This window comes from Olea europaea, chromosome 22, assembly GCF_002742605.1.
Source record: "Olea europaea var. sylvestris chromosome 22, O_europaea_v1, whole genome shotgun sequence".
Taxonomy (NCBI): domain Eukaryota; kingdom Viridiplantae; phylum Streptophyta; class Magnoliopsida; order Lamiales; family Oleaceae; genus Olea; species Olea europaea.
This window is the reverse complement of record NC_036258.1, coordinates 3,285,467-3,299,583: the sequence shown is the minus strand read 5'-3', so window position 1 is coordinate 3,299,583 and position 14,117 is coordinate 3,285,467. Positions and strand designations below refer to the sequence as shown.

General features: G+C 35.9%; 3 protein-coding genes across 12 annotated transcripts; 1 reads left to right on the top strand and 2 right to left on the bottom strand.

The window, feature by feature from the left end:
- The first annotated feature begins 278 nt into the window (after positions 1-278).
- LOC111371391 (tubulin alpha-3 chain) lies at positions 279-3,691 on the top strand. The gene is made up of 5 exons (XM_022993342.1): positions 279-468; positions 882-1,096; positions 1,253-1,452; positions 1,709-2,217; positions 3,183-3,691. Exons 1-5 carry the CDS (start codon positions 356-358, stop codon positions 3,493-3,495), a joined length of 1,350 nt encoding a protein of 449 aa, XP_022849110.1. The 5' UTR covers positions 279-355; the 3' UTR covers positions 3,496-3,691.
- A 235-nt stretch (positions 3,692-3,926) lies between these two features.
- LOC111371392 lies at positions 3,927-10,765 on the bottom strand. Of its 10 annotated transcripts, none has more exons than XR_002698562.1 (9): positions 10,408-10,501; positions 9,579-9,703; positions 8,486-8,588; positions 7,708-7,890; positions 5,535-5,732; positions 5,313-5,446; positions 5,096-5,164; positions 4,937-5,016; positions 3,927-4,270 (listed from the first exon to the last, which is right to left on the bottom strand). XR_002698562.1 is itself a non-coding variant. In XM_022993349.1 (8 exons), the coding sequence occupies exons 2-8, from the start codon at positions 9,624-9,626 to the stop codon at positions 4,245-4,247; spliced, it is 897 nt and encodes a 298-aa protein (XP_022849117.1). In that variant the 5' UTR covers positions 9,627-9,738; positions 10,546-10,765; the 3' UTR covers positions 3,927-4,244. The 10 variants fall into 10 exon arrangements, 8 of the variants coding, with proteins under 8 accessions (XP_022849117.1, XP_022849116.1, XP_022849114.1 ...); XR_002698563.1 differs by having other exon boundaries at positions 4,969-5,016; XM_022993349.1 differs by lacking the exon at positions 10,408-10,501 and adding an exon at positions 10,546-10,765 and having other exon boundaries at positions 4,969-5,016; positions 5,313-5,732; positions 9,579-9,738.
- A 1,913-nt stretch (positions 10,766-12,678) lies between these two features.
- Positions 12,679-14,117, bottom strand: LOC111371207 (ethylene-responsive transcription factor RAP2-11-like). Its single transcript, XM_022993104.1, has 2 exons — positions 14,096-14,117; positions 12,679-13,628 (listed from the first exon to the last, which is right to left on the bottom strand). The coding sequence occupies exon 2, from the start codon at positions 13,482-13,484 to the stop codon at positions 12,831-12,833; it is 654 nt and encodes a 217-aa protein (XP_022848872.1). The 5' UTR covers positions 13,485-13,628; positions 14,096-14,117; the 3' UTR covers positions 12,679-12,830.

Genomic DNA, 14,117 nt, shown 5'->3' with positions numbered 1-14,117 from the left:
TATTCTCATTCTTCCAAAAATGAAAAACAAATGGGCGCTCAATTTGTCTTTGCACATGGTACACCGTGGTGCAATTCGTGTATTGCCTATTCTACCCCTCTTTAATTCTTTATTTACCCACCAGTTAGGCAATTATTGACTGGAAAGCCAGCGTTGATTTTGTCATTTCACTGGCCAATGGAATGTGGGGCCCATAGTATGGCAGGCGTCAAATGGAGGGGCCCGCTCTCCGGACGCCAACCATTTATCAAATTCCACTTTCGATTTCACAAATATTAGTCTAGAGAGAGGAAGTTCATTGTTATTGCCGTCAAGGACCTATAGAGAGAAAGATTTCGTGCTTTTGTCGAGAAAAATGAGAGAAATTATAAGTGTTCATATAGGTCAAGCAGGAATCCAGGTGGGAAATTCTTGTTGGGAACTCTATTGCCTTGAACATGGCATCCAACCCGATGGCATGATGCCTAGGTATACAACTTTATATCTATCTTAGCGTATTTACATATCCTTCTATCATTGTATATTTTGTTTTACGTAAATGAGTAATATTATCGCGTTAGTGTGAATTAGCTAGGCTTCGTGGTTGATATTGGAAAACTGAATGATTTTCAAAAGAAATATCGTAATTTGCCTACCTATATTCATAGCACGACAAACATGGGGATTAAAGATTCACGGAAATGATTTTCCTTTTGATTAGTCCAATAAAATGTGAAATACTTCAATCTCAGTAACTGTGAATTCCCTACAGCAAGATGTAAAAGCAAGCAGATTCTTTAATTCGCACATTGGATTTTATTTTGGTGTTTTTTCGTTTGCTCTCAATTACTCTTGAGTTTACAAGTTCTCATTTTGATGTATAATTGTTTGTTGTTTTGCAGCGACACATCAGTGGGTGCAGCACATGATGCCTTCAACACCTTCTTTAGTGAGACTGGTGCAGGGAAGCATGTCCCCAGAGCTATATTTGTTGATCTTGAACCAACAGTTATTGATGAAGTCAGAACAGGGACTTATCGCCAGCTCTTCCACCCTGAACAGCTCATTTCCGGAAAGGAAGATGCTGCTAACAATTTCGCGAGAGGCCATTATACAGGTAACTGTTAATACACCCTTTGTCTAAATGCCTTGTTTACATGAAACCACATGTTTGTGTTTCAATCAATATCTTTGGAAACTTAGGCCTGTGCCACCACTATAATATATATCTCCATTTGTGTGGGTTAATTTGACTGTGATGATTTAACTGCAGTGGGGAAAGAGATTGTTGATGTATGTCTGGACAGAGTGAGGAAGTTGGCCGATAATTGCACAGGTTTGCAAGGATTTTTGGTGTTCAATGCTGTTGGTGGTGGTACTGGTTCTGGATTAGGTTCTCTTCTTTTGGAACGTTTGTCTGTGGACTATGGCAAAAAGTCAAAGCTTGGCTTCACCATCTATCCTTCTCCTCAGGTGCTTAAAGTTAACATTCTAATAGTTGCCTCAATCCTCTACCTATTAGTTTTTCGGTGACCATTCATGGTTGCAGTTGTCCTCTATAAAAAGCAGCAAAGCTTTATGAATATATTTTGAAACTTTTAATGCTTTTGTAGACTGAATTTCAACACTTTTTGATAAGTAACTTCCAATGTGAACTGCATATAGCTGTAGGTATATTAGCCCTCAGTTGTTCTACGTGACTTAGACATGTTTTTGATATCAATTGCAGGTGTCCACTGCTGTTGTGGAGCCTTATAACAGTGTTCTCTCAACTCATTCCCTTCTTGAACACACAGATGTCGCTGTGCTACTGGACAATGAAGCAATTTATGATATTTGTCGGAGATCTCTAGATATCGAGAGGCCCACCTATACCAATTTGAACCGGTTGATTTCTCAGATCATATCGTCCTTGACCACTTCTTTACGGTTTGATGGGGCCATTAATGTGGATGTTACTGAGTTCCAGACCAATCTTGTACCATACCCTCGTATTCATTTCATGCTCTCATCATATGCCCCCGTGATCTCAGCCGAGAAAGCATACCATGAGCAGCTATCAATCCCTGAGATCACTAATGCTGTATTTGAGCCCTCGAGTATGATGGCAAAATGTGATCCAAGGCATGGGAAATACATGGCTTGTTGCCTGATGTACCGAGGAGATGTTGTGCCCAAGGATGTGAATGCTGCCGTTTCTACTATCAAAACAAAACGGACGGTTCAGTTTGTTGACTGGTAAGGAAATCTGAGTATAACTTGGCTAAAGAAAACTAGTTGCCAAGCTGAAGATATAAAATATATTTAGAATGATAGCTTGCAAGGTTTACTCTATGATATACTAACACAGACACGTATGTTTGATCCGATACGTATTGGATACTCTGATACGCGATTTTTCAAAAAAGCACCGACACAACACGTTGTCGACATGCTGATTAAATTCTTAATTTATATAGTGTAATTATGGTTTTATATTTTTTATTGGTTTTTTCCTTGAAATCTTTTAAATATGCTACTATTTGTTATTTAATAATAACTTTGAATTAAAAATATATAATATATCTAATAAAAAAAGAAAAATGATCATGGTAGAGTATTCGAGGAGTGTCAATATCCGACATGGACATATTACCCTGGTTGAAGTGTTCTTGGTACAGAGGTTTACTTGTTGAAAAATCATATTTTGTTGCATCTTGAAAAGTATTTACTTGTAATGCGGAAAGAGTAAGTAATGTGGTTTGTTTTTTTGTTCCACCCCCCCCCCCCCCCCCCCCCCGGGCGGGGGGGGGGGGGGGGGCGCCCGGTTGGGTTTGGAGATCTGGGTCTTACAATGAATACATTGAAATATTCTTTCTGGGTTGTTGAATTGGTGGCAATAAGAATTAAGTCTTGACAAGATTCAAAAAGTTCAGTCAAATATGCCTCTATTGGTTCAAAGCAGTTACCAACCTGGCAGCCATGCAGAAGCATGTGCTCTCTCAAGAAAAAGCACGGGCCACTTCAGGGGTGAACCTAGTATACAATATCAAATATGATTTATGTGTTTTGAACTTTCCATTCCCTTGCATGTTTTAGTTATTTAATACCTAGTTTAGACGATTTTAACTACACTGAGCATTGTTTATTTAGAGGCATTTACGTTTGTTGTCCTTTTATTCATGACCACCCATTCTGAAAATATTCATCTCTGGACTTAACAGGTGCCCAACTGGCTTCAAATGTGGTATTAACTATCAACCTCCAACAGTAGTACCTGGTGGTGATCTTGCCAAGGTGCAGCGAGCTGTGTGCATGATCAGCAACAACACTGCCGTGGCTGAAGTGTTTTCGCGCATTGACCATAAATTTGATCTAATGTATGCCAAGAGGGCATTTGTTCACTGGTATGTTGGTGAAGGAATGGAGGAAGGAGAGTTCAGTGAAGCTCGTGAAGATTTAGCTGCGCTGGAGAAAGATTATGAAGAAGTTGGTGCTGAAGGTGTAGATGATGAAGATGAAGGTGAAGACTATTAAAGTAATTGGCCTCTCTTTAAGTTTCTCAAAATTGTGGTGGTTGGGCTACTGTCTTTCTCCTGTTGTGATATTGTGTTTTAATTTTTCTTACTTTGGCCAAGTCATTGTTGAAATTGTGTTTGCAGTATTATGATCTAGTGTTCTAATTCTAATGACAAATATCATAGTAACGGCTGCCTATAAAATTGCTTGGTCATAAAATGAATCGTGTCGTTCAATCTTGATCTTCAAGTTTAAAATAATCGATCCAAAATTGAATTTTTTACTTTTGGCTCGACTCTCTCATTCGGATCTCCGAGGGGTGTTTTGTTAATTTCTCTTGATATAACATGACCCTTCTTGCCAGGGGCAACGCAAATGCTCTCGAACTGTAGGTAAAAAAATTTTGAACTTCCTCAGACTGAGAATGAAACGAATTGCATACAAAGCTCTTGCTGAAACAGTTGAATGTCTTTAGATATAAACAGCCAGATCCTGGAAAAGGTTTTTCATTCTCCATAATTTCAGAACTCAGAGAGGGGAAAAAAAGGAAGAAAAGGATAGATACTGCCCTATTCATACAGCTTTAAAAGCATTACTAATGTATCAGTCTCATGGTTAAAAGACAACCTAACAAAGGTGTAATATCTGCTTTATAAACATTCAAATAGAAAAAAGACAATGTGATAAAACAGACTCTAAATCAAAGTTCATTTCCTTCAGATGTCTGAAGTCTTTCCCATGTCGATGAAACCAAATGTACAAAAAGTTCAATCCTGACAGTGTGTAGTAGGATCTGCAGAATAAAACACAAACAAAAATTCAAAAAAAAAAATCAAATAGATTACAACAGGCGCAGAAAAATAATAGATTGACAGTTTCTAAAGAAAAAAGTAACTAATCACCAAGTTTGATATGCAAATCTTTTAGTGATTTCTAACCCCAGTTTTACAAATTGATTGGCCAATAGTCAGCGAGGGAATGGGGAGAATTCTCTGTTCTATCAGGATAGGGAAAGCAGGACATCCGAATTAAGGCTACCTACTAATAACCATCATGAGACGTACAATTTTGCAACATAATTTCCTACATAAATGTATACCAAGCATGAACTTGGAGCGCTGGAAAAGTACTACATCAGTATTTTCCTTTTTGACTAAACAAACAACATAATTGGGCACAATTAGCATTTTGTTGATGATCCAACTCGATTTATATCTTAAAAAAGTGCATGGAATTTGCCATAAGACATCAAACAAAAGTAAACAATACAAAACTGAGAATAATCAGCATATATGATACTGATGAAAGGAACATGAGGTTGAGCCATTCTTTCGGACCAAGATGTAACATGGGGAATAAAAAGACAAATGACTTAAAATAAGCAGGCAATCAGGTTGGATAAGCAAAGTGCAAATGCACAAATTTCTTATTTGTCATATCTATAGGTGTAGAAAGGTACAATGGCATCAGTCCATCAATCACTACCACGACCTTGATATCGTAACCCTTCAGATACGGAATCCAACCTCTCCATGTCTCCTGAATTCCAAGATGCAAACATAAGTTATTCTCCAAATGAAATGAACAACCAGAAGGTCTGACGAGTGATCACACCTACCATGGGGATTCATACAGTCATTTGCACCGGTTGATAGTATGGGAAGCCTACAGTAACTCTCCAGTAATTCTGAAATTGCACAGAAAAGAGACAGCTCAGAACACGTCAAACAGTACCCATACGCAATCTTTGATATAAATTTCCACCCAAACACCTGATGTATATGTATGTATGTATATATTCATGTATGATTATGTAGAGAGGAGAGAGAGCAAACCAGAACTATTGCAGAAATCAGCTGCCACGTCTGGGGACCAAAACTGACTTTGAGGAATTTGCCCCAAAGATCCAAATGATGGAGCATTTCCACCCAAAAGCATGTCATGCAGGGGCTGTGCACTTGGCTCAAAGCTAGTGAAAGATGATACAGGTGCATCATCCATCAGAGGACGTGATTCCATTAAATTGCTATGTGCACTCAAATAGAAAGGTGAACTACCAGCATAACCAGCTTTGGTTTTGACAACCTTCCCATTTGTTGCTTGTGCCAATTCCACATTTGAATGCTGACCCAAGAACAAGTTTGGCAAAATGGTCATCTTTCTATCATGAGCAGATACATCAAGAGTTTCTTGCACACGAGACTGGATTGATGATCCACAATTATTGAATGCATTTGGCTGCTGCACATCCTCTGCTGTCAGATAGACGTACTAGTTAAGCTCTGTAGAGCAGGAAGTATACTGCTACGCACTTAAAATGAATTCCAATACCACAAAACAACATGAGAGGGAGGAGACCATTGTAGTCACAGATATTCGTACTGAATTCTTAGTTTATAACATCAGCCGTGCATATAAGTGAAAAAAAAATCTCAAACTAGATAATATGATATTATCACATGCACCATAAAGTAGAGCAATTTAGTAACCAGAATAAGTTTCAGGAAATTAACATTGTAAAAAGAACATCACCTAGACTACAGTAATATACTAATATTTGAAACCAGGGAAGTCATCGCATCAACTTAATTAAACCCATCTAACTCTTATAATAAGAACATCCTCGTGCATTTTCGAGTTACCCTATTTCAACACTAGAAAGTCCCACCTATAAAGAGACATCTCTGATGGATCATCCATGAGACCACAAGGATTCTCATTATGAGCAAATCTTGTTCTTTCTACCATTCTCAATATTTACTAGTAAAAGAAGTGCCTGCCAATAGGTTGAGATAAGTCATTTACTGCCTCCAGGTGTCTGCCTTCGGCACAGCTTGCTGCAACCTTTGTTGTGACTTTATGTGTGCCTAGCCATCAGCACCTCCCACCACTATCAGGGCATAATAACTAGCTCCTCCCAATCATTCCCTGCCATCAATCACCAAGCTCTACCACCGACAACCAACAAGATCAAACATGACGACTTTTTGGTGAAGAATCAACCATTGCTGACAGAATGGGTGTTATAGATTAGCTAGGGAGTGATTATAATGAAGATAGTTTTCCTAATTAAATTCAGTTATTCAGTTATTCGTTGTTTCTTGCATTTTGCGTATAATTAGACAATAAACTGTAGTGGTGGTTGAAGAGAGAGGGGGTATGGCAGGCTGGGGAAGTGTTGGGGTTGGAGTTGCTTGCTTTTGTGGATTTTCAATTTTTTTTAAAGATATTATAGTTCATATTAGTGAAAATGGGAGGATACAAGGTGTCTCAACCCTTTTCTCAACAAAATTGTTGACATCCATTTAGGTCCAAATGCACCAAATCGCCCTCTGAGGAGCACCCTACGCGATGAGATGTGGTACAAGGGTACTCAAATGAGCTCTACAACTTTTCCTAGGGGATGGGAATGCAGCAGGAGCGTTAAAAAATTATCTTTAACCATGAAATGCCGCTGATTAATATGGATGTTTCCTCTTGCCAGGGGATTCATTTAAAACAATTATGCATGTTCTTCAAATCTGATGGTCCGGAGCAATAGAAGTACTTTCGAAGGTGCAGAAAATATTTACAATAGTAAACTTATTAAGAAGTGGCTGAAAGGAATTCAATGGTAGACCTGAAACAAAAAGTAATGTTATTTTTGCTACAGGAAGAAATTATTAAGAAAAAGGTACAACTATCATTTAAACCTTCAAGTTATCCTCTCTTTTCTTTTCCTCTCATTGGCATTGAAACTACAGTTGAGGTTCATGAAGATGAGGAGCACCATAACAAAAGCTTTCAGAATGGTCGTTGCAAAGATACCACACCTTCAAGATAGATGACTAGTTAGACATTCTTTAAACATTCCAATGGAATTTTTTTTTTATCCCACCATAGAAAGTCACAAGAATACACCTTATCTTTGGAATACATGAATCAACAAGTATGCCTTCTGCAGCTTCAGTGTAAAGTTGCCTAGAGTTTTATCTTTCCCTTGGTGGTGCCAACCAGGCCACTGCTTATTTCCATCGATTTAATTATTGCATCCCCCTAGAATGACATTTCTTATTTTGAAATGGCAATGTTTACTGTGCCCGGTCTACGCATTCTTGGAACATTTTCTTGTGAACAAATAATGGATAGGGCAACCTAGATATCATATAGATTTGTTCGTACTATGATAAAGATTAAAGAGAGCAAAACAGTTGAAGCACTTTGAAGTATTTAAGTAGAAAGATGTCTTACTAGGTGAAACATGAGATCCATTAGATGTGGGTATGGCGGCCATCCCAACTGATCCTGTTCGATACATCAGCTCCACCTGCTCTGAGAGCAACCTGTTGAATTCCATGATTTGTTCCTTCACCATCAACTGAAGGTAGTAAGCATTGAAAAATTCTGAATTTTGTTCTTCAAGCCTCTGCCAAACTGGAAGACAGATAGCAAATTATACTAGCTGCAGGTGACATAATTAGAAATAGAAGGCCTACAAAAATGCAACATTATTACTATACTGCGTGAAAGACATGATAAAGTCAGAAAAGGCGGGAAACAAGAATTGTGAAGACATCAAAATAAGTAAACAAAAATGAAATGCATGCTTTTAGATAAGATATGTTAAGCTTCACTCCTGTGTGGGCTTGATATTTTCTTAGAGACACGTTCTTAATGCAACACACTAAGCGAATTATGGAACCTTTTTAATCACCTTCTAGTGTAAAATAACTAGCATTAGAAGCAAGTAAAATAAATTTTGAAAACGTATAGAAAGGAAAAGTCAATGAATCATTTGACCAGTAAGTCAAAAATGACTTATTTCTCTAGGAAATGCTACAAGAGAAAATGATGCAGTGAGTTATGACAATTGGCAACCAGTCATAGAGGATCAATAGTACCAGAACACTACTGTCCTGAATGTTCAAAAGTTCAAGAACAAAATGATTGTCGTTGCAATTTCAAACCCCAACTTTGATAAATTCTGAAGGGTCAAGAATGCTTATCAGTTAAACACGAATAACAATACCTATATCAGTAAAACGAGGATCTACGTTGTCCTGAATAAGAGTGTTCAGAACTTCCTCCTTGTTCATGTAATGTTGGAGACACCGTTTTATACGATTTTCCACCTGACATATTCGCAGATCAAATGGAATAATAAGAAAACTGACATATATAGTCCAGTTGGATATTATTTTATTGTTTTCTTTTCTCCTTATTGAAATCAACAGGAAGAGACTGTGCTGCCAAATGTCTTATTATTTAAAGTATCTAATGAAATGAAAGTAAATATTGTAAAAAATGATATTACTACAGTTGAATGTAGAGATAACAAATAGAAAACCCTCAAAATATAAAAATCTGTTAATATCAGACCAAATGTAGGAAAATATTTATTTGTCGTCACATAAATTTAATAAGGACTCAAATTTTATCTATCACATGCATTCACTGAATTCGAAACCAGAATTTATAATAATATTGACTTGTAAAAGGATTGACGCGTGTAAGAGGGTGTTCTGTTGGTGTTAGCAAATGGATCGACAGGAACCTGTGATCTCCTTTGTATGTCAAGGAAAAAACTCCTTTCTTATCTTGAGAAAAGAAAAACACAATCAATATAGTTCAGATATATCTTTAATATCTCTGATGAAAGAAAAGTAAGAAGTCTTTCTTCCTAAAGGAAGTAGAAGTCTAAGGTTACGCCAAGACAAGCCAGTATATATAATTATTGGCCTGAAGTATCACAACAAATAGAAAGATTTCTAGATCCATTCTTTAAAGGATTTTATACTCTAGAAAATCTTCCTAGATTATTTTGGGATAATTAACAGAAACAACCAGATTCTTTAATTAATGGGGGAAAATAGAATCAAATTATTATTTAAAACACTAGATCGACACATAAAATTTACGTTGCCACGTACCTTCCATTAATTTTTAACTTCAAGGAAAAGGTACAAAATACGCTTAAAAAAAATAAGTTACTCCATGATCAATGAGTTTCAGTTGAACAACACGTTATTTTCCGGCTGAGAATAGAGTAAATGAGAATTACTTTAAAGCATTCATAAAATATTTAGGAAAAGGACAACAGAGACATAGACTCAAATGCTTACCAGTTTTATATCCTGAATTGAAATCTTTGTACCCTCCACATTAGACATCTTTGAAATTGCTAGCTTTTGGTGCAGTCGGAGAAATATATAAACCAGTTTCTTTGCTGACACTTCGTAAGCCGAACCTATTCAGATCATGCAAAAGACCTTGGTTCAAGTCCTGCCGTCACATATTTATAACAATTGTCCATGTGTAAGGCATTGATCAAAAAATAAATATGACATGCAGGTAAGGGAGTGTGTTGCAAACTGCATAATCTCTATAGCAGTCAAAGCATCAAACACTCGTACACAACATTCAATAAGATACTGCCACAAGAAACTGCTACTGTCAACATAAACGCTAGCCGCTTGCACCAGCCACTGGCTCTCCGCCTTTAAAAAAATCATGATCATTTCTTCCACCAGTTTCTCTTCACTCAAGAAACTAAAGGAAAAGGAAGAAAAAAGCCATTTTTCTTTTGCCTTCTCTAAGGTTAAGTAGGTTACCATATAATGAACAGAATAGCCAGCTCATACAATAAAAAGATTCAATCTTTCCAAAGAAATTACAGAGGCAGCTTAATATCTCTCTAAATTTAACTAAATTTATTCAATTTATGATCGAATAGCTTTCCTTTCTACTCCTCTCCCCCGTTTCACTAAACAAATAAAGGGTTTCGAGTTTCAGAATTAATAACAACAAAGATAAACACTCGATCAATAAAAACCCAATACTTTAATTTATTATCCATAAAACAAGAAAAATAATTAAAACAACAGCAAACAGAAAAATTGGAAAAAAAATAAATAAATTCAAGAACGATAATACATATGTAATTCGCAGCACCTACTGAACACACGCAAAAAATGATACACGAAGTAAATATTTTAGCATGGAATTGAAACCCTGTATAACAAATGTTCATTTAACAAAAGAACAGTAATCAATGAGCTGGGCCGATTGGTTTCTAATATTTTCACTTACCTGATTTAATTGAGAACTGAACTGTCACCAGTAAATTGGATAATAAGTGAAGTTGAGCTGAACACGGAAAAGGGAGAAAACAGATATAAATGAATCTGCTGAAGCAAAATTGTGGAGTGTTTAGAAGTTTGATTTCATCTCATGTAGACAGTGTAGAAACGTTCGATTTAAATGTTTCCTCATTTTATTATTGCAGAAAGGGAAAGGTCAGGTGATAACGTGGTTAAATACCCATTAATGCCCAGCTTAGTGCTTTTCGTTCGTGTAATTCCACTTCCAATTTCTCCTGTTTTTTCAACAATTGTATTAAAAAAAAAAAATTCCTTTTTTTGAAGTAATTATATTTTTAAATATTTTAAGCCAGAATATGTTCTAATTTCGCGTAAAAGAAATCTACAAAACTCAATCATGCTAGATAACAAATCTAGAGATCTTGAAAATTTTTACTAAATTTTAATATTTCGTATATTTATAATAAGATAATTTTTGCAATGGGGACAATTGAAACAAAAACAAAATTTTAAAAGAAATAAAGCAAGATAAAATAAAATAAGCATATGTAGTATGGATGGATAAGGTTCCTTTTGTTCTAATTTCAGGAGAATTGAATCGAACCATGAACCAATGATTTTTTTTATAATGGAACCATGTGATTTTTTTATTTTTTATTTTTAAAGATATGGTTTGGTTCGATTTGGTTCTAGTTTCAATATGGATTGAGAAAAAAAGAGAGAACATTTAAGGAAGAAGAATCGAAAGTTGAGACATCAATATCAGAAATCCATGTGGTGGTGGTGGACTGATGGTTGAGTGCGACAATAGACAACATGCGACAGTTGTTGGTCTTCATGTGAGAGTCAATCTATAAATTGAGAAGGATAAAAAAAAATGAGAATTGAATTAAGGTTTAGATCTCTAAAATGAATTAGGGTCTATAGGATGAGAAATGAAAAATCAAAGGTACATGATCTTTTTGTCCTGATTTTCAATTGAATATTAACATTTTTGGTGTGAATTTTGATTCACTAATTTGTAAAATATATACAGTACTTGATTTGGTTCTTGGTTGTAGAATTAGAACCGAACTAGAACTAGAGCCAAATGGTTTTCAATTCTAAGAACCATAACCATTAATTTTTTTTATACAATCGAACCAAACAGCTTGGTTTGATTTGGTTTGGTCATTTTGTCCATTCCTAATATGTAGATTAAAACAACAATTGATTCGAAATAGTAGCAAGGATGATATTCAATGACTTAAAAACTTTTTAGTAAATGTAAAAAAGAACCATGTTTAATTAATATATTTGCTTTTCGATCAATCATCCGTCCAAGCGTATTAAAATGGAGTTTCTTTCTATTAATGTTCTTACCTTATTTACCCTATAACTTGCCTATAGGCGCTATGGTGAATAAGAATCCCACTTCTCTATTATTCGAAATCTTTAATGGTCAAGAATAGAAAATAATTTCTAGTATTTGCAATTTGAAAGTTTTTCATTTAACATTTTTTAATTGTTTGTACAGCATTGCTGATACTGATTTGATCAAGAATGTAATGTAACATAGTAGGATGCTTTAACCTGTGTTGCACCTCTTGTCATCAACAAAAACTACATGTACTAAAGATTTGCTAAACTAACTAGTGTCCTAGGTTTCATCCTTAGACAAACTTCTATTTTGTACCGTGTGTCTTCGTCAAAGCTTGATTTTCTTGTCTATTATGTTTATAACTATTAGTTTGACTAATAGAAATGTTAATGTATGCTCTCCAACAAGGGAAAATGAAGGCCGGCCAGGTATAGAGTATCATGTTCAACTCTACTCAAGATTGCTAAAGTTCAAGAAATCCTAACAATTTTTCTTTTTTCTCAAATATAATCTAAAATTCTGCTCAAAAATAATACTTGGTTCTTAATAAAAATTTATTGTCGTCATCATCATTTTTTGCGTCCAAAGATTCGATCATATCAATATCTCATAATGGAATGCCCCAAATTCTTGAGTCACTTTCATCATCAAGATAAAAACAGATGGTATCATACGAGCATTAGTTTTTAAATGTCCTAATTTTCATGTTATTCATTCCAGAGGCTTAATCTTTTGCCTTTAAGGACATCTTGTCAGGTACAAAGCAAGATTTTCGCACACATGCTTTAGAAAATGCGAGTGTTTTTTTTTTTTTCCCAAATGATTCTTGATAATTCGATGCAGAAACTAAAGTAGTGGGATACAAACTTCCCCGGTCCTACAATCTGTCAAAAACATGATCAGATCACAAGAAATTAATCCGAGTACGGTACATTTGGCAGCATGGAAATATCCCACAAAGGATCATTTGAATCATGGATGTTATCCCAGTATTCACTAATCCCATTCATTGCGTAAAGCGAAGCTGAAATCTGTCTTTCGACCTTCATACGTTCAAAATCAGGAAAGTGCTCCGTCTCGCCAACTCTTTTTTGTGCCTCAAAACCATCTTGTTGAAATGGATAAATCTTGTCAAAATTCATCAAAAAGGAAGAACATTGATCTTGAATTTCATATCCTCCAGTGAAACAGCTCAAATCCGGCTTATACGTATCCTCAAAACTGACTGGATTGGACAGACAAACTGGAGAACTAGTTTGAGAACTCACACTAGTACTATATCGAGAACTACTAGGAGAAAGAGTTTTGGTACAAGAAACATTTTTTGGACACGTTTCAAGCTTAGTATTTTTTCTAGGAGTAGTATTTGTGGAAGCAAGAATAGGAGTAGTGGTTTTATTTAGGCCCCTCTTTTGATTAAGGAGATTCCGGATTTTCAAGGAAAGGGCTGGATTGGAGGGGGCGTTATTCAAGAAATTGGTTCGCGTATTTGCACCACGAAGAAGGTAAGCAGCTTCATCATAAGCCTGAGCAGCCTCTTCAGCAGTGTCGAATGTCCCGAGCCACATTCTGATCTTCTGAGTTGTGTTCTTGATTTCTGCGACCCATTTGCCCGATGGCCTTTGCCTCACCCCGACAAACTTGTTCTTGTTTGGACCTCTATTTCTTGATTTACAGGGAAGAGTAGTACTCTTGGCACATCTATTAAGGAACTGAAGTTCCATACTACTATGTTAGATAGAAATTTTTTGATTGACAGAAAGAAGCAGCAGCAGGAGTTTTTATAGGATGATATTGTAGGATGTCTGTCTTATGTTGTTGTCTGGTTTTAAACTGAATTTGTTCCTTGTTAATGTTTGACTGATTTTTCAATGTAGGAGTGGACCGTTTCATTAGTCGTAAGCATGTCCAATTATCTGGAAATGTTTATTTGTGTTGGTCGTTAATGTGCTGCAGTTTTGCGAAGCACGTTCTTTGTCATTTTTCACCTCGCAAGGGAAAATTGCACATTTTTTGTTAATTAAAATTAAAACAGGCGAGTCTATCGAACATGTCATCCTGGTTAAATCAAGCCCTACTTGTCATGTATGCCAACAATGTATGCTAGTCTGGTCCAGGCAAGAATTAATAACGGTTAAAATCAAAAGTCAAACGTAGAATCTATGAAGATAAAATATACCTTAATGAGTTGCAATCACGAA

Excerpts from the sequence above, each read along its gene's own strand:
- LOC111371391 (XM_022993342.1), top strand. The coding sequence starts at position 356 with ATGAGAGAAATTATAAGTGTTCATATAGGTCAAGCAGGAATCCAGGTG. Across the intron at positions 469-881 it reads CCCGATGGCATGATGCCTAG|CGACACATCAGTGGGTGCAG; the intron begins GTATACAACTTT and ends GTTGTTTTGCAG. Across the intron at positions 2,218-3,182 it reads ACGGTTCAGTTTGTTGACTG|GTGCCCAACTGGCTTCAAAT; the intron begins GTAAGGAAATCT and ends TGGACTTAACAG.
- LOC111371392 (XM_022993343.1), bottom strand. The coding sequence starts at position 10,486 with ATGAACATTTGTTATACAGGGTTTCAATTCCATGCTAAAATATTTACT. Across the intron at positions 9,704-10,407 it reads TTTTTGCGTGTGTTCAGTAG|GTTCGGCTTACGAAGTGTCA; the intron begins GTGCTGCGAATT and ends TGATCTGAATAG. Across the intron at positions 8,589-9,578 it reads CAATTCAGGATATAAAACTG|GTGGAAAATCGTATAAAACG; the intron begins GTAAGCATTTGA and ends CGAATATGTCAG.
- LOC111371207 (XM_022993104.1), bottom strand. The coding sequence starts at position 13,484 with ATGTGGCTCGGGACATTCGACACTGCTGAAGAGGCTGCTCAGGCTTAT.